This window comes from Sceloporus undulatus, chromosome 5 (genome assembly GCF_019175285.1).
Source record: "Sceloporus undulatus isolate JIND9_A2432 ecotype Alabama chromosome 5, SceUnd_v1.1, whole genome shotgun sequence".
NCBI classification, from domain to species: Eukaryota; Metazoa; Chordata; class Lepidosauria; order Squamata; family Phrynosomatidae; genus Sceloporus; species Sceloporus undulatus.
Window position 1 is genome coordinate 104152204 of NC_056526.1, and position 26303 is coordinate 104178506.

At 38.4% G+C, this 26303-nt stretch overlaps 1 protein-coding gene across 1 annotated transcript in view; it reads left to right on the plus strand.

Annotated features, from left to right (window-relative positions):
* The window catches only part of ATXN10 (ataxin 10), a gene marked incomplete at its 5' end in the record, with an annotated part of 103964 nt that overhangs the window by 58421 nt on the left and 19240 nt on the right, over window positions 1-26303 (plus strand). Inside the window, 6 exons of the mRNA XM_042469656.1 lie at window positions 4605-4701; window positions 6665-6829; window positions 14805-14885; window positions 16670-16817; window positions 19138-19246; window positions 21503-21672. Of these exons, the coding sequence (XP_042325590.1) occupies window positions 4605-4701; window positions 6665-6829; window positions 14805-14885; window positions 16670-16817; window positions 19138-19246; window positions 21503-21672 (770 nt within the window). The remainder of the gene's footprint in view (window positions 1-4604; window positions 4702-6664; window positions 6830-14804; window positions 14886-16669; window positions 16818-19137; window positions 19247-21502; window positions 21673-26303) is intronic.

Sequence of the window (26303 nt, forward strand, 5' to 3'; positions counted from 1 at the left end):
TTGAGGTACTTGACTGCAAATTGCAGTGGTTTGCAAAGCTAAAAATAAAGTAGGTAGTAAGAGACTAAAGTATTTTGCTTTTGAAATATTGCTGTTTTCTGTGCCGTCTGAAATAGTAATTTCTCTCCATCATAATTGTATTACCCATCTACATTCTCTTTTGCTTATTTGAATCTCTATGAATGTGATTAATCTGTTAAGTGACAATTTGAATTTACTCTTTGTCTAAATATTTGAGGAAAAGCAGGAAAAAAACCTGCAAAAGCACACCATATAGACTTGATTGTCGTCCCTGCTCCCTACCAAAACTTTGAGAAAATTTCTTCCACATCCTTTTTCAGATGCAAGAAAGTAGCAAGCAGACACTATGCTGTTTGAATGAACAAACCATAAACAGAATTCTCCAGGAGACTCCCAAACCACCAGCAACCCCAAGGAACTGGTGCAGACACACCTCTACCCCTTTGCCAGAAGTCCCCACACCTTTTCCCTGGGGTCTTGGTTACCTTCTACACATCCTAAAACATTTCATAGCTGAAAGTCAGGATGTAGGTGTCCAAGCAACATCAGTGTGGTCAAGGGGGCCAACATTATTAATGGGGAAGAACACACAAGCTAGAAGAATGCAGCAGTTTGTTTTTGCTTGAGGCTGCACAGAGGGACAAGATTCTTCCCCTTCCTACTGCTCCCCCCCCCCCCCCCCCCCCCCCCCCCCCCCGGCTGAGTTAATTGGGTGCAAACTACTTTTGCACTCTAAAATCAGTTTGCAGCAATTGGGGGAAAGTAGGAGGAAGGGAAAAACTGGGACATTTTAACAGCAGCTATAAAAGTGGGACAATTTGGAGGGTATGCTGCTATTAAAATGCACAAAGCAAACCATATAGTTGTAGCAGTGTTCATGTTTAGCCACTCTCTGTGTGTGAGTGAATGAGTGATTGTGTATGTGAGAGAGAAAGAGACAAAAAATGTGCTTGTTTTAAAAGGCTTTGTGTGCACATCAAGTCTGTTGGAAGAAATGCCAGCAGCAGGAATGTGATGGCATGGTGAATTATCCTGAAGTAGAAGTCAGTTATTTGTTGTTGTTGTTAGCTGCCCTTGAGTCTACTTGACTCGTGGCAACACTGTGGCAAGCTTCCAGACGTCACTGGCAGGAAGTGGTGTTATGGTGGCGCCCTTCCCTGTTTGCGGCACCGCAAAAACGAAGCCGCTATAGCCAGCTTCCTTTTGGCAGCGCATTGGTGCTGCAGTGCACGGCTGTTGCAGCACTGACTTGGGATAAAGACGGGTTGGACCGAGCCGCCCATCTGTCGAGCCCCTTACTTTATGACAGACTCAGTTTAATCACATTGGCTTACAGTATGAATTTGGGCTTGATCTGTTCAAGGATCTATTTGTTTGTCTTCTTGGCTGTCCACGGTATGCTCAACGCTCTTCTCCAGTACTGTATCTCAAATGAGTTGATTTTCTTATCCAGTTTTCTCCCTGTCCAGTTATTACATCCATATGTGGTGAGGGGGAATACAGTGGCTTGGGTGTTTCTGACTTTAGTGCTCATTTTTATATCTTTACTCTTCAGGATCTTGTCTAGTTCTTTCATTGCTGCCTTTCCCATTCCTAGCCTTCTTCTGATTTCTTGAATGTAGGCTCCTTCCTGATCAGTGTTTGATCCCAGGTATGGGAAATCTTTAACTATTTCGATTTCTTCATTGTTTAGTCTTAATTTATGTAGCTCTTCCATGGTCAGTATTTTTGTTTTCTTTATGTTCACTTCACTTTCTTCCTTGATCTTCCTTAGTAATTGTTCTAAGTCAGTAATGTTTTCTGCTAGTGTGTCACCCACACATCAACAGATGTTCCTTCCTCCTTTCTTGGCTCCATCTCCCTCTGACTCTAAATCTGCTCTTTGTGTAATATTTTCTGTATAAAAGTTGAACAAGTAGGGTGATAATATACAGCCTTGCCTGATCCCCTTGCCAATTGAGAACCATTGTGTCTCTCCATATTCTGTTCTAACTGTAGCCTCTTGTCCTAAGGATAGATTTCTCATCAAGACCATCAACTGTAGTGGCACTCTCATGTCTTTAAAAGTGTTCCAAAGCTTTTTGCGATATATGCAGTCAAAGCCTTTGCTGTAGTCTATAAAGCACAAGCTGATTTTCTTCTGGAATGCCTTGGTGTGCCCCATTAACCATTGTATGTTTACTATGTGGCCCCTAGTGCTTCTTTCTTTCCTGGACCCTGCTTGCACCTTTGGGATTTATCTCTCCATATATGATTGAAGTCTGTGTTACAGAATTTTGAGCATAATTTTCTTGCATGGATAATTAATGCTATGGTGTTATAGTTGCTGCAGTTTTTTGTGTCTCATTTTTGTGGATGGGGATAAATACTTACTACACTAAAATTTACTGTGCTAAAATTTAAATTAAGGTCAATTTGAGCCTCAGTCTTATTCAACAGATTCTGTTTGTTTCTTTGGACCCCCCCCCCCAACTAACCTGAGCACCCACAAACCTACACATACACATACTCCAAAAGCTGACTGTCTGCCAACACTGACCTCACCTTCAATTTGACTAAGACACATCTCTGTGGTCTACTGAAAGTTTGCTGGGGCAGAAATTGGCTCCTACTTCCAGTGTAGTTATGTACCTCTGAACTAGGCAAATATATCTGTGCAGAGTTCTGCTTTGTAGGCACCCACAGACTTCTCATTCCTTTCCCGTCACATTGTGTTCCATATTGGCTTCTTCATTGTTGTAGTATTTTATGTGTTGGTGTGCTGAGATTAGAAAAGTGACGAGGAGGAGGTGAATGGAGAAGGCGAACAGGAGAGGCAGAAGGATGGACATTAGGGATAAAATTAAATATGAGTCCTTTATTTCAAGTTGCTAATAAGCATGTGCCTTGGATCTGAAAAAGCTGAAGACTTTTAGTGGCCTTGAGCCCTTATTTAGTACAAGTATGCACCAAGTATTGTTCCAGGAAAAAACACTGTGGCCAAGAGCTTCCCCCTCAATATCCCAGTGTTTTAACATTCATTAAGGTGAATTCCATGGTTCAGACACAACCCGGAACTCTGATTTACAGTGATGGTCCAGCATGTGAGGGGAGGAGCAATGGAGGAATCCTGAACACAGTACTCATTTCCCTGGTTTATGAAGTCTGCAACAAGGATCCGCGCTTGTCTTTATTGTCCCTTTCAACTGCAGTGTGATGGCTAAACCTTACATGTGCCATTCATGATGAAACATTCTTTGGTAGTATACTAACAATGTAATCAAAGATTGTCCATTATATTCTCACAATAATTAGGGGACAGCATGGTTAGGGGTACTAGCAGAATGTAAAACTGGTGTGCATGTGTATGTGTGTGTGAGAGAATATGACAGAAGCAGTATTCTCAGTGGGGGAAGATCCAGTCACAAATTGTGGATAGCAAGTTTACACAGGATCTCCCCCCTCCCCAAACACACTTATCTGTCTGGTTAGGGACCAGAGGACTGTCAGAAAGCAAAATCAATTGGAAAGTGGAGCCTAGATTTTTTTTAGCCTGCAAATGCTACCAAAAATGTCAATACTGTGGGCCCTTTGTATATGTGAGGATTCCATTCCACACCCACCCACCCACCCCTCGTATGGCAAAAAACGCAGGACCTCAAGTCCCATTCGTTTCAGTGGCTTCACGCTCCCACATGCTGCGTGGTGCATGTGTTCCATGGGTGCACGTACCACTGTAACATCTGGGGCTTGTCATCCACACAAGGTTAAAGCCATGGATGGCAAGCTCGTGGATGGCGTGGGCGCACTGTAACATACTATATATCACTTTTAAATGTGTGCAAGAGATTCAGGGACCATGCATGTGTGAATAGTGCCAAATAACCTTTGTAGTCAGAAAAAATGATGAAAGAGCGGACCCCTTGTTGAATTAATGGAACTTGTCTGTGTCAAAAGAATGAGGCATCTGTGTCAAAAGAATGAGGCATTGAAAAGCAGGGGCTTCCTGTAGGCATAGAAGTGCCTGCACTGCTTGAAACTTCAGTACATAAATAATTTCTGTATATGTGCACATTACTGAGATCTGCCTAAGGGACCTTCCTTGTATCCGTATGAGCAGTACATATGGAGACTCGGGTGAGAGCCTTCTGTACTGTGATGCCCCAGCAGTGGAATACCATTTCCTTGGAGATCAGATTGGTGCTGATGCTGGCTTCGTTTAGGTTTCAAGTTAAATCTTGGCTTTTCACCAAAGCTTTTAGGGCAAAAGGACCATGGTCTGGTTAAGTTGTAAAGTTCTGATAGGGTACAGTATACACTGTGTACACTGCTTTAAATTATTTAAATGCTTTAAAATTGTTTTAAATTGTTTAGTCTGTTTTGTTATCTGTATTCTGTACTGAGATCTTTTGATACTGAAGGGGATATAAAGGTTTTAATGGTATTAAATTGTTATTGTATAGATTATGTTTATTCAGAATCTCATAATCTGTATAGTATTGTTTCTTGATGTATTTGTGAACTATATTTTGGGAGATTGGAAGGCAAATTTCTGCTGTATGATAAAAGTATGTTGACAGGATTTCTTTCTGCCTCCCTTCTAGTCTTCCGTTGTAGCCTCCAGTTTCTTGGAAACATTGCAACAGGAAACAGTGAATCCCAGAACACGATTTGGAAACTTGCTTTCCCTACTCTTTTCTTGTAAGCATCAGCAGGTATCTTCTTCCTCCATCCAAAGTACTGTATAATATTATGTGATTATGGCTCGTTCTGGACGGGCGTATAGTACGTCCCCAGGACGTATTAGGGTTAGGAAGGGGCCCTAGTACATACTGAGTCCGTACAAAATGGTGGCGGCTGGACGTTGTGTGGTGCTAATGATGTCGTGAGTGTGCCATTGGCGCCTTGCGGCATCATTAGCACACCCTAAAAAGAAGTGCCATTTTGGGGGTTCTTTTTGCTCTGTGAGGAAGCCGCGTGGTTTGGCCGCTGCGGCTCCCTTGCAGAGCAACCGGCAGCGCCAGCAGACGCCGCTTTTAGGCGGTCTGTAATGTGCCGCTGTTTCACTCATCAGTGATAGTGCTTGGCAGTAGGCAAATGCTGAGAAGAACAGATTGCTACAGTCTCAAAATGCACGAATTAAATAAAGTAGCTTCTGGCCACTTTGGGGGTGTGACATTTACATGATGCATGCCCCCAAAGCAGCCAGAAGCTGCCCAAGGCCATGCTCAAGACCTAAAAGCCAGCCCAAAAAGGAGTTGATTTGGCCAGTGCGGCTTGGGAGTGGGCTGTGTGGTCATCGCAGTCCTAGCCTGATCGTGGCCGGAGGCTGCTCCTATGGGGCTGTCTCCTTTGACCCTTAGTTTTGGAAACAGGAGAGTAGTCACTGTATTCTGCATTTTATTTATGTATGTTAACTAAAAGAAGCAGTGCTCCAGAAATGTTGTTTTAAGTTTGACCAGTATACCATATGTGTTCCAGGTTTTATTGTAAACATATGCTGGTAGCTAGGTTGTACTGGTTAAATGTTAACAAGGAGATTACAGTAAAATGATCTCCTAAATGATGACTATGCTAAAATTTAAAAAGTTTAGAGCTAAGAATAAAGACATTATTTTAATTGTCTTGATTAAAGCTGCAACTGTTTCCTTATGAATAAGCTTGTATGGCGAGGGGACAACACACACCAGTGATAGCGAACCTTTTAGAGACCGAGTGCCCAAACTCAGTGGCGTTCCCACACTGGCTGTCACCCGGTGCCAGGAGGCAGAACTTCCAGGGGTGGGACTTCCAGGGAAAAACCCAAGGCACACTCTCTCAGCCTCAGGCTAGCAATAGCAACCCCCCTCTGACAAAACTTGACAAGAAAACTCAATGATAGTTTCACCTTAGTGTCATCATAAGTCAGAAATGACTTGAAGGCAGCACACACAAGCTATGCTCTCTCAACCTCACAAGATAGCAATGGAAATCCCCCTCTGACAAAGCTTGCCCCATGATAGTTTCACATTAGGGTCGCCAGGAACGACTTGAAGGCACATGCACACACACAAGGCACACTCTCTCAGCCTCAGGCTAGCAATAGCAAGCCCTCCTCTGACGAAACTTGTCAAGAAAACTCCATGATAGTTTCACTTTAGGGTCACCCTAAGTTGGAAACACCCCGAAGACACCACACACACAAGTCATGCTCTCCCAGCTTCAAGGGATGGCAAAGGCAATCCCCCCTCCACTCCTTCCCCTCCCCTCCCATGCCTTTAACTAGCTCTAGGTGCCAGTTAAAGGCATAGGAGAGGGAGGGAACAACAGGTGCACGTTTGCTCCTATTTCCCCCCCCCCCCGCCCTCCTCTGCCTTTAACTAGCTTAGGAAGCCAATTAAAGGTATGGGGGGAGGAGGAATAGGCATACACTGTCCCTTTAACTGCCTCCCCATAGAAAAACCAGAAATCAATTCTAACATTCTTTGTTCCATGTAAATATTTGGGTGTATGTTCAGAAAATAGTGTGTTACATTTTATACGTTGCAAGCTTAAGCTAAAGCAAATTAGAAAAGGAACATCTGGTTCCTCTTTTGATTCTGAAGATCTGGGGCATTAATATCTTCCATTGATACATTTTCCTAAACAGTCTTAATACAATGCATGTTCTTGTTTCTTTTTTGAGGAATTGCTTAAATCATCAGGATGAGAAGATTGTTGCCTACTGCTGTATGGTTCTTTCAGTATGCCTTAACCCTCAGAGAATGAAAGAACTGCAGGAGGAACACAACTTGAATATAGTCGTTGCCGTTTTGAAAGCATACAGAAGGCACTCGGAATCAGAATGGATGTATGTACTTTTTAAAAACTCTTTCAAAACAGTAATGAGAATACTTGCTGAGGTCTTTGATGTCTCTTGTCTTCATATAAAAAATTGCAGCTTGCTTTGAACTCCATTTGGTATAGATACTGTTGTAATTTCATACTGATTTAATTCAAATATGAGTTACTACACTAGAATAGAATAAGCCAAAAGTAAAACCAGAATTCAAAGCACTATGATACACCCTAGTGCTCTTCTTCTAATCATAGCTGTCAACAAGTTGTCCTGCAACTTGGAGTGACTTCTCACTTTCCAGCTCATGTAAGGAGCTTACTGTTCGGGATGAGAAGAGAAAGTGGGAATCCCTTCTGGGTGCATAGAAACCATTTTTGTATGTCTGAAGTGGTTCTTTGGATTCTAACCAATATAAACTGGAATGCTTGAATAATTTACAAAGAAACGCTGTAGAAATTAATTATCTTTTATTGCTTGTTGGATAATATTTCCCACCTTGTTAGCACCTTTAGTTTTAAATACAAATGCTTTTTTGATCTTTTTTTTTTTAAACAGATAAGCAAACTATGGTTGAAAGGTCAGTGATTTGTTTAGACAGCATTGCTTCTTGTGGGAGCAACTGAGTAGTATGCTACCGCACTGTAAGTCAGGTGACATTTAGGTTGGGGGAAAAGGGGTTCCCATTGACACCAGTGAGAACTGCTTTTCTCAGCCCAAGTGCTGCATAAGGAGAGGCCCAAGGTGGAGATGCAGGACAAAACCTTATGAGTTTCAGTGAAATGTCATGAAACTTTGAGAGGCTTCTACTCATTTGTCTTGCATGCAGAGTTGCTGCTGATTGTGGAATGCCTAACTGAGAAGCAGCCACTGAAGGCTTGCTCTTTTGACTGATGCACAGATGTCTCCAGTTAGATAAGAAAATAGCTAGGGTTTGTGCAACGGTGGGAAAAAGGGGAAGTGTAGGTGTGACAGACCCCTGTTCCCAGGCTGGCCCACTGGGATATTCATTGCTGAAGAAAATAGATTAGGGAGTCAAGAAACATAGGTTGAAGTCTAGCAGTGTCCCTGTGTATGTGTACCATTTCATCAGAAGCCAGGCTTTGGAGCACAATTTCATGGTGTAATAATGACATTTTATCTCCCAATTTAATTTCCTTTCCTAATAAGAAATTAATATGTAACTTCTTTTTTGCTATTTCTGATATTTGGAAAATATCTTTTTCCTGCATCTTTCCATTTGTAATGCTGCATCTCGGCTGCAGTACATGAAGAAAAGTACAGTCAGCTTTTTATATTCATAGATTCTGTATCTATGGATTCTATCATCCATGACTTGAATTTTTTTTTTCATTACAAAAAGCAAACCTTGATTTTGCCATTTTATATAAGGGACACCATTTTATTACCACATTGTATATAATGGGACTTGAGCATCCACAGATTTTGGTATCCATGAGGTGGGTGGGTCCTGGAACCCCAGCAGATACCACCTGTAATCAGGGTGGCCAGATGTCATAACCACAAAGGAGGACAAGGCACCACAAAGTGTGGGACATTTAAGAAAAAATAGGACATTACAAAATAAAAGCTAAAAATACTAATAAATTTTTTTTAAAAATCTATTCATATGGTTTATTTAAAGCTATATTATGTATACTGTAATCTATTACATACTCAGCTGTATTTTTCTGATGACTATATCTTTGCTAAAAGGCCTTGTTGGCTCGCAATATACTTATAGAACAAATGCTTAAAATTATATTTTACTAACAATAAATCCTTGACTTAACGTACATTTAAATTATTATTTTCATCATCATCATCATCATCATCATCATCATCATCATCATCATCATCATTATTATTATTATTATTAACCTTTATTTATAAAGTGCTGTAAATTTACACAGCGCTGTACATACAATCTTTTAGTCAGACGGTTCCCTGCCCTCAGGCTTACAATCTAAAAAGACACGACACAAAAGGAGAAGGGAGTGATGGTGGGGAATAGGATCATTGGTTTGTTGTGCTGACTTTAATGGGGGGAAAATCCCTACATTTGCACATTTGCATTGTGTCCCCAAGCAGCCCATTGCCTAACATGTTTTTTGTCCTTTCCCCTTCCAAGAAACAAATGCGCTCTGAGCTCAGCTGCTGCTTCTAGGAAAAAAGAACTCTAGAAAGACCCATCCTATCCTCCTATTTTCAGCAAAGATGGGTTGCTAAGTAGACAAATTTCTCAAAGGGGAGTAGCAAATGTGCTGCTACTCAGTGGGCTTCTTAGTCATGTTCAAAATGGAGGACATTTTGGAATTCCTCCTGAACAGGAGGTTTAAATGTAGGACATGTCCTGGGAAAAGAGGATGTCTGGTCACCCTGACTGTAATCTCCTCTGTCTGTGTTTATACTCTCTGTTAGGTCATACTTTCTAAGTGTGTATCTTGCATAGTAGGGTTGTCAACTGTTGCTGGGGCAAAGTAAGGTATGAACTTATTTTAAAATGAGATAATGCTAGGCATATATATTTTAAAAATTATTTTTACTTTACCCATTTAAATGTTCAGTTAGCTAATATATATTTAAAACACAAGAACTGCCAAAATCCAATTAAAAATTTAATTACACTAAAACTATGATCCAATTACAATAGATCTAGAAACACCCTAAAACTCTAAAACAAAACACATTTTTTCACAGCTTCTAGAATGTTAAATGGGGGATGGTGTGGCTGATTGTTGTTCAGCACTTATTTGCCTCCTCGTGATGATGTAAATATACTTCTGAGTTTAACAACTCATAAAAGGAGGTATAACAGCAAAGCTCTTTGAGGTTCTAAAACAAAAATCAAAATCAAATAAGCAGTGGTGTTCTGTCCAGAATTGATATATTTGTAGTTGCAAAACAAACATATAAACAAATAAAAAACAAAATCCACCAGATTACTTGACAAAGAATACTGAGAAGAAAAAAGTAAAATAAATCTTCGTATTCTCTAGTTGGATATAAAACTTATGGCACACATTTTGAATATATTTTCAGATTTAAATATATTTGCAGATTGCCACATTTTAAGAAAAATGTGCTCAGAGTTAGAAGACAACCATAATCACATCTGGAACAAAAGAGAAGTGTTTGTTTTGATTGAGCTGGTATCATGTTTTTCAAAACAGAAGAAATAAAGTACCATAGTAGTGTCATGAGCTATAGTGTAAAATGATCTGATTGCACTTCCTAGAGCTGTGTTTCTATCATCCTATTTTTAAAACTTTTTTTAGCACTCAGTAACTGAAAGTCATGCCTTGGGTACTGAAAAATCGTTTAAGTCAGATCTGTTTTTCTATTTTGGTTTCTCCTAATCAACAACAGGGAAGAACTATGTTTGTTGGAAGCTACTGTTTGCCAAGATCTGTAAACCAAAACCCTACAAACTTATGTTTCAGTTTGGTAAAGGTGCTTAAGAATACAATTATAATCCCTCCTAACCAGTCACATGGGGGGAAAACTATTTAACCTGTATGGGGACCATCAGCTGATAGCTAGAGCTTGTCACATCTACTTTGATTCATAACATTGGCCAAGACAGTAAAAAGCATCCCAATGACAAAAATCATGAATTTTGATGGCACAGGTTTTTCTTTAATCCCAGCTATATTTTCTCAATGGAAAATAAAATTGTTATAGCAGGTGGCTAAACTATTGAGACCTTGTTTTCTACTATGCAGGTATTAGTGTTGTACAATGACCTACATGTATGACCAGTTCTGTGTACATTCTGTACCAAAGTATGGCTTGGGAGACTAAAAGTTCTCATCCTTGTGCATAAGGATTAAACATATAAATTAAAATAATAGCTATGGGAGAAAGCATTCTTTATTTTAATATAATACATGTATATGTTTTAGCAAGTGCTATTTTGGAAGAGTCGTTCCCGCTACTATGCAGAAGAGGAAGTGTATTTTCTAATGTAAGAACACAACAAGGGCTATGCTGGATCAGACTAAAAACCTGTCCAATGCAGAATTCTGCTCACAGATGCTTATGGAATGCCCATCAGCAGAATGTGAATCTGATTACACCCTTCCATACATGCTTCCTTGATACTAGAGGAAATAAATATTCCGCATGACTAGTAGCATCCTCAATGAATTTGTCCAGTCCTCTCTTAAAGGGATCATAGTTGATGTCCTTCATTATGTGATCTGCTCTAAATGTCACTCTCAGTTACCCATCCAAATTGGACAAGGCTGAGTGTTAATCTAAATTAATTTATTAGCATAAAACATTTTAAAATAATCATATAATTAATAATTTAAATAAAGGTGAAAGTGTAGACAGAAAGCAGAAAAATCATAATGTATATATTTAAATAGTGTAAATGAATGCACAAGATGAATCTATTGTTTGTGAAGTACCAAATTCAGTCTACACCATTAGTTAAATTCAAGAGATCACTATAAATCCACAAAACCATTATACCTCACAACTCTAGTACAATTGTGATCAGTAGATTAATGTCCACATTTTTTCCTGTCTAACAAAAATATACTTATTCAGTGATAGAATCATGTAATTATGAAGTTGGAAGGAATTCCCAAAGGTCCTCCAGTCCCAAGGCTCTCCGATGCAGGAAGCCACAGCTAAAGTACTTTCAGGTGATGCCAGTCCAATCTTAGGCACGGTAAAGAGCACCAGGAAGAGGCAGCTGGGAACCGCCTCTCTTTGCTGTGTAGCTGCTCTGCAGCAACCAAATTGCATGGCGCGGCTATGCAAAAAAAGGACCACTAAAAAGGGGCTTCTTTTTGCGCCGCTGCAAACAGCTGGCAGCAGTGTAATTAGCATTGCTGCTGTGCGGGTCCATCTGGAGGCCTCGCAGCAATGACATCATTGTTACCTGCGCCGTCTATTCGGCACCACATAGTTTGAATCCATTGGTTTATATCCTAGTGTCTACACCTCCAGAAAACAATCTTGCTCTATCTTTTAAATGACATCCCGTCAGAGAAATATTAAAGATGGCTTTAATCTCATCTCATTTCCTCTTCATCTTCTCCACAGTTCACACCAACTGCCAACCTTTACTGCCATTTCCAACAACTTCAGTGCTTGTATTTCCCCTCCTCCATTCAGAAAAAAAATATATTAATATGAATGAACACACGCCTCAACAATGATTTATTGGCAGCAAATTGCACAGTAATTTCCTGAGTCTGCTATATTAAGTTCTTGGTTTTATCAATCTTGAATCTCCCACCATTCAGTTACACTGGAAGACCCAGACTATAGTACTATAGCGGAAGTATGATATCTGCACACACACTTTCTTCCAGTATTTGTATTGCAAATAATTCCCCCCTTTTTAGGATAAAAACTATTTTGTAAAATCAAAACTTCTGAATTGGGTAACTTGTACAATGCATGTAATGAAGCAGTAATATTTTTTATAGCCAAAGCAAATCTGCAAGTTATCACCACTACATAGATGATAATTTTCTTACATTAATTTATTTAATGTAAAATTTTGCTTCTCTCCTTGTCATTAGTAGAAGCAGGTTTTCAGAATAGCTATGTTTTCAGAATATTGTTTTACAAGCTCAAAGGCCAGGAGTAGGCTTCCCTACTCACTATAAGCAAGTAAGTAAAACGCTTGATAGACGGACCCTACGGGGCACCATCGTGATGTGCGAGGGGCGGCACTTCCAAACGCGACTCGCCCCTCACACTTGACAAGGGTGTCAAAATGGCGGCGCCCTGTACATACGGGCGTCGCTATTTTGATGTAACGGATGCGTAGCGTCCGCATGTCCAGGCGCCTTTGTGATGCTGCAAGTGCACCATTGGCGCCTTGTGGCGTCACAACAGCGCTGCAGAAAGAACCCTCTTTTTACGGGTTCTTTTTGCTGCGCGAGGGAGCCGCACGGTTTGTCCACTGCATCTCCCTTGCGCAGCAAACCAGGGCGGCGGCAGACCACCCTTTTGGGGCAGTCTGTATCCCGCCTAAGTAAGTAAATACCTCTTACAAGTTCTTCCGTTTTTGCCTGGGTAAAATGTATAAAATTTCCATCTATTTTTAAAAATATTTTTTGGGGGGCTGAAAAGTCTTCCTTCCTTAGTGACTTAGAATATTTTTGTTTCTATAAAATCTTGTACTCTCCTAAGGACAAACTTATTTTTAATTCCTGGAAAGCTGGAGTTTTTCTTTTTTATTACAGGTTCCAAATGCAAGTGAGTTTGAAAGCTATTGCTCACTTGAAATTTTCCCCCCTTTAATTGTAGTGCAACAAGGAATGCTTGTTCCACAACAGTCCTTTCTCAAGAAAGCCAGGAATATATTTTTCAAATGGGCCATGCATGACATAATTTAATCAAAACCTGAGTCAAAAATTTTGAGTGACACTTCAAACCACAAGGATACTTCCAAAAATATAACCACTATCTGATGTATTTTTTATATATTTTCTCCCTCTCTCCTGTAATATTTAGGAACATTTACTCCATACTGTGAGCTCATTCTGGGTTTGTCCTTACTCTTATTCCACATAATGCGCTGACTGAAAAGAAAGTGCAGTTCAGTGATGTCATATGAAAGGGTAGGCAGTATGGAAAAGATATTGCCACAGAGTTAAACTCTTTGGTTGTATCACCCACTTTGTATTTAGCATGTAGCTCATCTCTGACTGTATTTCCTCATTAATCAGATTTGCTACTTGGAAAGAGAGGTGATTGTGCTATTTAAGGGTAGCAAGATATGGTTCATGAAATAACTCTGTAACATGACTGATACTAGATAGTCTGCTCCTATTTCTTGTGCATGCCTACTCAGTTATAATCACATGGAGTTAACTGTGGAACCTAATTCAACCTAAGCCTGTAAAGGATTGCAACCTTACCATTACAGCCAACTCTCAGAATTCAAGCACTTGGTTATTGAGTTCCCTGTAATGTAAAGTATAAAATCTAAAGAAAAGTATATCTATAAAAGCCTTTGACTTTATATATCTATAAATATTGACAAGCTCTGTCAAGAACTGAATCTTGAGATTTTCAAATGTTTAGCAGCCCTGCTTGTAATGCAGCATTCATGAGCCATTTGACAACGGACTGGGTGAAAGAAGATTTCATTATGGATCCTCATTATTTTTATAATTGTTTTAAAGGAAAATCCATAGAGGAATTTTCATGATTCAAGTATAGAAGAGTGTCATAAATCCTGTTAATTTTGTAAGATGCCTTGCATGTGTTACTCAGAATAATGAATGACTTATGCTGATCTGTTTAAGTATTTCAGAACTGTTGGCTTTCAGCAGTTACAAATGAATTAGAGTCTATTAGACTGTACACCTTCACATGGCACTGGATCCAGAGGAAAAACACATGTAACAGGCCTGGTGGAAGAGGATGTCTTCAACTTACACACATTGCCTCTATTCAGCTTGTTGGGCTATTCCCTTGCTCCCCACCCCGTCCTGCTTTAGCTCATCATATTCTGTAGGAGAGTAATTCTTTGCAAAACCCATTCTTGAAGGAAAAACACAGTTAATTTTAGAAATTTTCCTGTTGTGAGAAAAATCTTCAAAAGTTCTTCAGTTTTTGAAGACTATTTTCAGTTTGTGACTTACTTTGTGCAAAATTTGCCCATGCTATTTTTGCACAAAGAATAGACTTTTCTGCTTAAGAAATAGCATTTTTCAAAACTATTATGTTCTGCACAGAAAATGCTAGTATCTTTGCAAAAATATTTTTGTGCAGAATAAGTCCTGAACTGCAAGATTCTTATTAGTCCAGGGTTCTCCTCAGCAAGGTTTCTCAACACTCAAGAAACATATTTTCAACCGTTTTTTGTAAATTAATCATAGATATGCAATGTGAATAGTAAGCAATTATTATAGTACCAGGGTAAACTAAATTAATACAGTGCAGAGTAGCTAATTTTGCTGTTTTTATGTAACCAATGGCAGTTTGTTCTGTTTTTTTTTTCTCCTCCTTTCAGGTTCTTGATTATTACCAACCAATTGCTGAAGTGCCCAGAGTTGGTCAAAGCCATGTATGCCAAACTGAGCAATCAAGAAAGGTAACCCCAAAAACCAATGTGGGTTTTAGCATTTAGCATTCCATATAGAGTATCCTGTTCACATGATTTGAAAAAAAAACCTGTGGTTTTATAGTTGGCACAGAATCTCTAAATACATGTTTCTATGTCAGTAATGGTTTTAAATTGGTTGGTTAACATTACAATTTAGCCACAACTGGTAGGGGTTTAGATAGGAATTGCAGAATTCAGGTTGGCGCCTTTAGTTTTTAAAGAGGAGAGAGACAAAATGAAGACAAGATTTCATGGAAGCACTACACCCTGTTGCATTTTGTGTGCAACTTCAGTAGCTAGGCTATTGTCTCTGTGTGTGTTTGTGTGTGAGAGAGAGAGATTCAGTGTGTATCTTCCTTTCCACCATACACTCTCTCCACACTGAAATACACACATACACATGCAGAAACACACACAGAAGTGTCATGCAGTTTCAGTTTTTCATCAGTTGCTCTTGAAAAAGAAATAAGCTGTACCCAAAGTAGAGGTTACAGAATACAGAGGATGGAGTGTTACAAAGTGGATGGATGATGTTACATGCCATTTTCTAGGATGCGACCATGAAGTAATAGAGTGCCAAGTCAATAAATCCAGAGGTTTCCCCTTTCATAGCATTCTCTTCAATGAGCCAACTGTTCAGGCATACAAAAATATAACTAATCATTCAAAGGAATCTTGTGCCAGTGAAAGATTAGCAACTCCCTTCCCAGAAGACAACACAGTGCCTTTTTACTTAAGGTCTTAATGATATGGTGAAATAGTGGGTAAATACACCTATTTAAGACCTCCCCTGGATAGTTTTAGTGGGGAGACAACTTTGAGATCTGCTTGTCACCTTGCACTGAAGCATAGAATCTGGAGGTGTATAAAAACTACCCTAGCCTAGGCTTTCTCAAAGCGATGTATCACTATAGTTGACCAAATATTGTTTGCTAACTCTTCAAACAATGGCTTCATTCCCAGTTTGCACCTAATCAAGCCTTTATAATCACAACTTAACAACAGTGAAGAGAAACATATCCTGTTTATGTATCTTACTGCTCAGTGATTTTTTTAACACCCACAATATTTTGAAAAGTACCAGCCATCAAAAGAATTGACTGAGAGGGTACTTTGAAGCTATATAACATACTTCTTTAGCATTTAATCAAAGTTGCTCTAGCCATGAGAGAGCTAGCATGATGTAGTAGTTTGAGCATTGAACTATGACTCTGGAGACCAGGGTTTGAATCCCTGCTCAGTCATGCAAGCCCATTGGGTAACCTTGGATAAGTCATAGTCTCAGCCTCAGAGGAAGACAGTGGAAAAAACCCTCTAAACAAATCTTGGCAAAACAAAAAACAAACAAAAAAACCCATAATATCATTGCCGTCCAGTTGCCATGAGTCAGAAATGTCTTGAAGGCACAAAACAACAAGGTCTAGTCACATGATGCCCCTCTTTGGGATGCCACTTAAGAATGAAATGTAACTTACAGCCTATGGGCACAATTCAAGGGGTGGTACTTTAAATTTGTACTCTGCTTGTGACCACATTATGTATATTTGGCTGTAGTGTTCATTGTAGTTTATATCTAAAGTTTGAGTGGAAATGCATATGTTAGTTTGAATCTCCATGGGATTGAGTCTGAGAAGGTCTGACTGGCAAGCTATGGTGAACCAAATAAGTCTTTACTGATGTTAATTGATGTCAGTTGCCCAGTCCTTGCAATTCCCATTACCCTGCACACTCTCAGTATAAACATGAAATGCTTTTTATTTTATTTTTTCCAGGACTGTTCTTTTAAAGCTAATATTGTCAGAAATTGATGGAAATAATTTGGTTATCAGGGAAGAAATGGCCAAATTCCTTTCAAGTTGTTTTCAGGAGAAATGTCAGGCTGTGCTAAACTTGGCTTCTACAATGGACAATGACAATGAGGTAAGATTCTCTGGTGTTGTAACTTGCTGTGATTTACTGTAAATTTGCATCATGCTGCATCAGAGAGAGAGAGAGAGAGAGGGAGCATCATGCTGCGAACAGGTATATCTGATGAAGAGCTTTTTGAGCTCTTCTTTGCATCTAGATTTTGCCACTCAAATCAGTGGCGTTCATACTGTGTGAATAATGAGTAGAACAGAAGCCTTTTAATGTTTTAAAAGTAAATGAAACATCAGTTGGTATCTGCAGAGGTTCATCCTCTGTTGAAATGAATAGGAATCTTGATGGGGTAAAAACATGAATGAGACCCCTTCCCTATGTGACATGATTGTATTGGGATGATTGAATTGGTGTATCAAATGTCCAAAAGTATAGAGATACTGTATTTAGGTGTGCTACCAGGATGTTTGGATATAATGTTCTTCTAACCACTTATACGTATTGCCCTATTTTGTAATATTTTGCCTTTGTAGTATACTTCATCTGAAAGAGCCAACAGTGTCATAAAATTTTCCTATTTCAAGCTACCAATAAGAAATTGCTGTGTTTGACTGCTTCCCTGTGGGATAAAATGTTTTCCTGTATGTTACAGAAAGATGCCAAGGACTATGGTTAGTTTTTGGTTGATATTTTTTTTAAAGGGTGTGCTGTAGCCTTCTTGTATAGGTATAATTCAGAGACATTTTTACCTTGCTATTTGTAAAGACAAGCACTTGGGGTTTTTAAATTTTAGCAATATGTTGATTATAGTTACCCCCCCCCCACTACCCAACATCCTTATCCCTGTGTGCATGGTGATCAGTCAGCATCTTTAAATAAGATGGTGGGCCTTGTATAGAGAAGTGTAGTTGATGATTGGGGACCAGAGTTCCATAAAGGTGTCTTTTGTTATTTCCCCTCTTTGCACCTCCTAATTCATAGACCCCCTGCTGATTTCCATGCCCTCAAGATCACTGAGGATCACCTAGCATTATAAAAATTAATTACTTATTTGATAAATCGGTATTGACTACATCAAAGTTCATCAGAATTAATAAAATTTCTGGTTTAGATACTGTTCTAATTGTGGCAGCTTAACCAATTTTTACAACTCAGCTGGTTCATAGATAGAATTGTCAGTTACAAGAGCAATTCCTGTATTATTTAGGGAAAGCATGACATTCTTTGGGTAACATAGAGTTATATCAGTGCAGCCACTGACTATTGCATTTCCTTCAGAGGTTTTACTTGTTGTTGTGTGCCTTCATGTCATTTCTGACTTATGGTGAGCTGATGATGAACCTATCACATACATTCTTGGCAAGATTTGTTCAGAAGATTTGCTTTAACCAGTCTTCCCAACATATTCATGTTCAGTTTTGTCCTTTCTTTCCATTTCTCCTTAGTATAATTAAAGACAATATTATAGTTATTTGGTTCTTTGGGTTATCTGAAGCAAAGCAAAGCATAATATTAATAGTACATTACTTAAGTTTGTGTATTTTTGATATTTTAAATCTGTCTTAAGCTTTCTTTAAAGCTTTCTTTAAAAAGTTGCACGTTTCTCTTCTTGATTCTGTATTTCTGATTCTGACTTGGATAAGATTATTATAGTTCGTTGTGTTAGAAGAACTTAGCTTCAAAGAATGGTATAATGAGCTCTGTGTGTACTTCTGTTATTTTGAGATCTGTTAAAGGTGTGTTCCAGTGTGTATGAATGTGTAAGTGGTGTCATCTCCATTGTGGCACCTCAGTTATCAAATGTCCTCCACTTCAACTCCTGATTAACACTGACATAGTTTTCATTCTGATGCCAAGTTAAAATTTGACATTTTATTAAAGCTTTTGGACCTTAATGATTTCAATTTTTATATATACAGAAGTTTAGATTGTTACAATGTTTAAAGTATTCAATTTTTAAATTCAAATATTTAATGTGGTTTTATTTAAATTATTTGAAATTTGAAATTGCTTGACCTGATTTTACTGGAATGTAAATATTTAAATGAATGAGTAAATAAGTAGACTAATGGTACATTTTTGCTGTTGAGGAGTAAAGTGTAGGTATGTCAGTGAAGCTTGCCCCTCGCCAGAGCTATCTTTCTATGCTTGAGATTTCAAGAGGTATTGGTTCTATCTTTGTAACCAATTGACATTTGCTAGCAAAGTGCTTGACATCTTGCTTTCAAAAATGTGAAAGCTGATACTCTTATGAAAATGAATTCATTTACACAGCCTTAGGCATGATTACTAATGGGCCTGAATTAGGATTGCTAGAAAATTAGAAACATTGATGTGTCTGTAGATATTTTGAAGTTAACTTGTATCCTCTTTTTCTTAGGAAGCACTGGTCACAGTTGGGCTCCTTGATGTTCTTTGTGAAGTTACATCAAACACTGGACAACTGGAATGCTTGCAGGCTTGCCCTGATTTGCTTGAGGCTGTTGTCAGTAAGAACAAAATCCATACTTTTGAAAAATGTAATGATAGTTTAATGATAGTATGGCCTTTTGCTTTGTTTCAAAGTATGTTTCATTGTGACTGAATAGTGACAAATACAAAATAGAAAATAGTTTACATTTTTTAGCATCTATATTTTGTTTCTGCTATATTGGCTTATTTACCTGCCTAAGAAATTATTTGAAGTGACTGTGATTTTCTGCAGTCCCTTATTTTTTTCTCTGCCAGTGCTATTAGTAATGGGGGATTTGCTGGTTCTCTGCAAGTAAGAAAGCTTTGCAGTTGTGTTTCTAGAATAGGAAGATCTATGCATGTACAGGTGTACACACACACTTTACTGCCACATCTGTGTTCTACCAGAAGTACTTGTTCAGGCACTATGGGTAGGATCCTACATCAAATAGCCACAATATAATACTCTATCCACATATTTCCGTGTTCCTCACTTGCCCTGGCTGCTTTCAAGCCCTGGGAGGGGCAACTGCTGCTATTGGGGAGAGGAAGGGCAAGCATTTCAGATTATGATGAAGCACCTGGTCTCAGCTGAGAAGAAGAAAGAAATGAGGCCATGCTTACAGATGGAGGGTGCTGTCCTTTCCTTTTCCCTCAGTCCAAATGAGCTGTATCTTCCATCATCTGAATTGCATCTCTTCTCTATCAGTAATTAACAGCAGCAGGGGTTTAACAACTGCCAGGGGCAGAGTTTTTGAATGGGGTACAAAAAGCTCAAAATTAGCTCACTGCTAATTCTTAACTACATTCAGCTCCATTCTTAACTATATTTACCTGAAATCAACTTCTGTTGTAAGGATGTTGCAAACTTTGAGTGTTAAGAAACTTGTTGTGAGCTATTCAGTTCCAGAATTTAAATTCCTTGGATAATGTTGCTTTTGATTTTCTTTTATAATAGCACTGCTGTTTTGTTTTTAATGTACTCCATTTGTATTTAATTTCTGAAATTATGCCCACAATTTAACAGAATTCAGAGTGTAGGAAAATAAAACCTATTAGACTATGTAGGTCTGTGAGGCTCCACTATCAGAATATGGCCTTTTCCCCAAAACATTACAAGAACATTATTCTTAGTCTTTAGCTATCATGGAATATAAAACTTTTTTTCCAAACTAGGTATTGAGTAGAATTCATAGGCTTGCTATTACTGAAGCCCTACATAGCCTGGGTACTACATATTTCTGGATGAATCTAAACAGCTTGGTGAACATTGCTTTGTGCTAAACAATAAATGGAAATTATTAATTTGTAGTAATATTAAAAATTAGATTCCTCCATTTTGCCCGTCTGTTTTGGAGCACTTGTTGTTAACTGCCATCAAGGTGACCTCAGTTTATGGTGAACCTATGAATTGGAGATCTCCAAACATCAACTGCCCTGCTTAGATTTTGCAGATTGAGGGCTACTACTTCTTTGATTGAGATTAACCATCTGTTATACAATTTTCCTCTTTTCCTACTGTCTTAGATGTTATTGTCTTTTGTAGTGTAGTGTTTCATGGAAACATCATGAAAAGATATGACAAGTATGACAGTCTCAGTTTAGTCCTCTTGGCGTCTTGGGAGAGTTTAGGTTTGATTTTCTCGAGGACGCATTTACTTGTCTTTTTAGCAGTCCATGGTATTTGTAGAACTTTTCTCTAGTGCCACATTTCAAATGATCTGATTTTCTTCCTGTCGGTTTTCCTCTTTCCTGTTAAGCTTTCACAACCAAACACAAAAATTGAAAATGCAATGGCATGTACAAGCTTAACTTTAGTGTTCACTGATTCACTCTATTAGCAAAACCAAATTGAAACTGTTGGGTGGCATGCATGAGAATACTGGCCATGTACTGCAAGCTAGGATTCTGAAGAATTCTGATTTTATCACTTTATCTAAAGACAACCACTGTATTTTCAGAACTGTTTTAACATGTAGGTTATAACCTATATAGATGTGAACTGACAACCAATATTTTGTTTAATGCATTGGGATGGGGACTTTCTGTAATGATGCATAGGATGCACTCTTAGATCTCAAACACACAACATCATTCAGCTCACTTGAAGAAGACCACATGCCATCCTGAGTTGCATATGTCACCTCTTTGAGGCCAGTAGTCTCATTACCAGTCTCTACTTCTGCAAAGTAGATTACCCCCCCCCACCCCCACCAAATACAAAATGAAATTTACATGCAAAATCAAAGTGATTGAACATTTTTTCAATAAAACATTTTTTCAATATTTTAAAGCTATTTTGCGACTTACACATCTTTCTGGGAAGCAGACAACTAACATCTTCACAGCAACTCATTTGGCAAGAGAGCAGGAGCAAATCTCTCATCCAGCTATGGACTTTAAATCTCATCTAATTCGGTTGATTGGAAATTTATGCTATAAAAACAAGACTAATCAAGACAAGGTAAGGAAAGCTAAATAATGTATGGTGTGTCAAGTTCGAAGGAAGCAGTAGTACCACTTTGTTCTGCTTTGGTTAGACCTCACATCTAATACTATGTTGAGTTTTGGGGACAATATTTTTTTAAACAGATGTTGACAAGCTGGAATGTGTTCAGAGAAGGGTGACCAAGATGTTTGGAGGTGTGGAAACCTATGGAGAAGGGTTGAAGGGATAGTGTATGTTCATCCAGAGGAGAGAATACCAAGGGGAGATAACATAGCCATTTAAAAAAAATGAGAAGGACTGTCATGTGGAAGATGAAAAATGTTTGCTCTCAGTTACATATGCCAAAGAAAGAAGTAAGCACTACATCCAGTGTGTCTATTCCATTCATTATTTCCTATGTGGAAGGGATATCAGCTTTGAGGCTGAGTGCCAAATAATCCCATTCTAGGCAGGCAATAAGGAACATTTTAGGATGTTATGTGTATATTTATTTATATAGACGATATTTCATTCAATAACAATCACAAAAATATCTTAGTAATTTAGGGTAAAAGTTAAAACCTGAAATGATACCAAAAAAGTATCTAAAAACAAAATGAACATTGAAATGAAATAGAAACAGCAGCAGATTAAAACCAAAGCAAAACTAGTTGCAAGAAAAAAACAGTTGTGTTAAAACAAGCAAAAACAAAACAGTGAACATTTTAATTGGGGCACTCAAAACTGCCATAGTTCAAAGCTGTAGTGGAATAGAAATCTTACAGGGGTTGCATTTGGACAATCCTACCTCCATTTGTTAAGCTGGGATGCTCATAAGCATTTTTTTCTTCCTTATGAAACCCTTTCATTCATCCTTTTATTGAATAGTTTGAGTCTCCCCTGTTCAAAATGCTTGGGATCAAAGTGTGTTGAATTTCAGATTTTTTTTTTAAAAAAAATTGGATTTAATACCTGTATTTGACTATTTGTATATAATGAAATATTTTGGAGATGGGACCCAAGTCAAAAATCATTTATGTTTCATATACACCTTATATACATAGTCTGAGGGTAATTTTATAAAATATTCTTAATAATTAGTGCATGAAACATTTGTGTACATTGAACCAGCAGAAAGCAAAGGTGTCACTGTTTCAGCCACTCATGAAAAAAGTTCAGGACCCACCTGCGAAAATGGAAACTCACAGATATTCAAGCCCCATAGGCTTGAATGGGGGTGCATACCCGCAAGCTGCTGTGGTCACGCACCTCGGCTACGTGCCTCATTTTAACCCCCTCCACTTGCTCCATCCGAGTAAGCAAGGGTCGCAGCTCTAAAAACCACGTAAGCAGAGGGGCAACTGTATTTCAGATTCCAGAATTCTGGGTAAGGGGGGGCTCAACTTGATAGAAACCTGTAAACTATGGCCTGGTACAGACAGGCACAAAGCACTGGCCTGGGGCCAATTTTAGGGCTCGGGAGAGCGGAGCATCCACACGTTCCTGAGCCCTACCACGCAGTCCGGGCGCCACTTTGGCGTGTGCGCATTCACACAGCATGTGTGCTGATGATGTGCCTCGTGTGCTGCATCCAAATGGCATGGTGCACAAGGGACGTCACCGTGCCACTCCAGGGCACTAATGGTGCCTTGGCAGTGGCGGAGAGGCTCCTTTTTCATGGCGCATCGTTGCTGCGATGTGTAGTCACCATGTCTTGCCACTCCTTTCTGCCCCTCTGTATCCCCCCCATACTTACAAGTTTCAGCTTCAGAACAAGTTCCAAAGTTGATAAACATTATTTCCTGCTTCTAATGAAAACTAATGGCTAATCAGGTGCTTTCTGGTTCTATTACAGCTCACACAAATGCACAATGAAGCAACATTTTGAGTGTGGGAAATATATTGAAACCTGCTATGCTGAAATGTGATTGTCTGAACCAAATCAGTATGAAGTTAATCTTATGGAAAATTTATTGCCATGATCAATTTTTATTATTCCAGTAATCCATGTACATTTTATAGCACCTAGTATATATTTTTATTGATGACAATAGCGTATTCTTCTGCATTAAGTGTTTTGAACTTCACCATTTAAAGAGATGTTGGAGATAGCATAGATTGAGAACTGTTTAAAATTCTTTGGCATTTTCTTGTACCCAGTGGCTTTATTGGAAGATCTTGCAAGTAAGCAATCACTTTCTACATGATAAGTTGTTGTCGAGGAATGAGGAGACAGCCAACCCTGGCCAGCCCAGCAGATTCCTTACTCTCTAATCAGGGTCACTTTCACATCCTCCTCCTTTGCTGCATCTGCACTGCAGAAATTGACCAGATTGACACCACTTTAACTCCCATGGCTCACTGCTATGGAATTCTGGCAACTGTAGTTTGCTGTGACACCAGAGTGCTCTGACAGAGAGGGCTAAACCTACAGTTGCCAAAATTCCATAACATTGAGCCATGGCAGTTAAAGTACATAGTGTCAAACTGGATTATTTCTGCAGTGTGGATGCAGCCCTTGTGGAGCAGTGTTTGGAATTGTCTCATTGGATGTGATACTTGCAGGCTACCACATGCTTCAATGAGATGGATTTGAAACTTTGTGTTGTTGTACATGATTTGTACATTTGTGAGGTAGGGTAAAATCAGAAAATGCAGCTCAGATTCTGTATTTCTAGAGCTCAATTAAGGTTCCATATTTGTAGGGTAGCTATGAGGACTTTCTGATGCCCTTATGCTTCCCCATACCTTTCATTATGGAATTCACCTAAATAATATGGTCAGCTCTTTAATATGTTTACTTATTTTGATGTTAGAACAAAAAGCAACTATACTGCAAAGGTAATATGTAAAAGATAATATGTAATTTTGTTGGAAGCTGGTAGTATAAGATTATTTGAAATAATTATATAATAAGTATAAGGAATAAATATTTAATACTGTTAAGCCATTTCCAAATTTACTTATGCTACATTATCACAAACTGAGCAAATTTCTCATACTTATATTGACTTAGTATTGTTGGAGGTGGTATAATTTTTTAAATCTGCCCCCCCCCCCCCCCCCCCCCACTTACTAGGCTCTAGGTATCTAGAAAAAGAAAACACACCATGACACCTTGACAACTGTCTTAAGAGAGCGATATATAATCTCCTGATAGCGTGCTTCGTGTAGAATCTTGTTCAGAAGAGCCTGAGGCGTCAGTTGTCTCTGCATTGCAGTGCTTCGTGCTGCAATGCATCCTGGCCTTGGTTATTGTAGATTCTTGTAGTAAATGTATGGCTTTCATAAATGCATAAATCACAAAAGCTAGTTATAGGTTTATACAAATTTAGTCATGTTAAGTTTAATGAGCCTGGCCAATATGCATATGTTACTCCAGTGAGATCTGTGCATTTGAACTCTGTTATGGGGACAGCTTGGAGAAGAAATGTACCAGATGTTAGAGGAGCAAGTGACTGCACTTATTAAGGAAAGAAAAGTAAGCATCAAACAGAGAACTTAAATGGCTAAATTTATGAAGAGAGTTTCAGGTGAATATTATAGAAATGTGTGTTTGCAGTTTTTCACTTGGTATATTATTTAATTTTTCTATTTTGCCCTTGCACTTCAAGCAGATGTTGATAACATAAACTGTGAAGAAGACCTGAACTGGGATAAAGACTGTAATGTCCTGGGTCTGAAAAGTTTAGGGGATACATTTAAGTTGTCTGAAAATCCCCTGTAATGTGGAGTGCTTTGTGAATATTGTTTCCTTCCAAGTTCTGTCCTCTCCCAGCATCATGCACATCATGCACTTCTTATTACTGTTAGCTTTGTATTTAAGAACAGTGGTCTGTCGTGGGAGGAAAGTATAGACATTTCAAGCCATGTAGGGAAAAAACAGTAGTGTTATATTAATTTCAGATGTCTAGAATGTGGGTTTTTTTCCTTTCCATATAGTATAGATGACATAATTGGGGATGTATGTTACTCAGATTTAAAAAAAATCTTCATTTTTTTTAAATGGGGAAAATAGCAATATGACTTTATCAAAGGACAAGATGTTAGCAATTGTAACTTATTAGTTTGTGGACTTCCTAATACACAAAAATATGAAGATTTAACCAAATATCAAGATACCCCATATATTTTAAATTTATCATTTTTTTCCTACTCTATACCATGGTAAATAGCATGTACTGTAGTTCATCTCTTCCTCCCCTCATGAACCTCTTCAAACATATTGGGTTACAATTCTGCCATTCAAACTGTAACACACACATGAACATGCACACATCTAATTAAACAGGTGCTCAGATTTGCTCTATATTTCATATTCAATAAACATCGATGGCTAGGAAAGCCATGCTTGAGTTAGGAATGTGAATTTCATTTTTGTCCCATGCAGTATTCATGTTGAGTTTCTTTTAGTTTATGCTTGGAAATTCAGCTATATTTTGCAATTACTGCTAAAGACAGTTTTCATTACTGTATTTTTTACTTTGATTAGACCAGAATATTAGTATTTATAATGGAGATAAATTTCAGAGCATCATGTTGTCTTATCACTTAAATTTGCTATTACTGTTTACATTCAAAATGTATATAGATCACTGTTTATAGATGATAACATTTTACCTACAAGTATTTGAAGTCTCTCTGCCTTTCCCCCATGTTATAGAAAC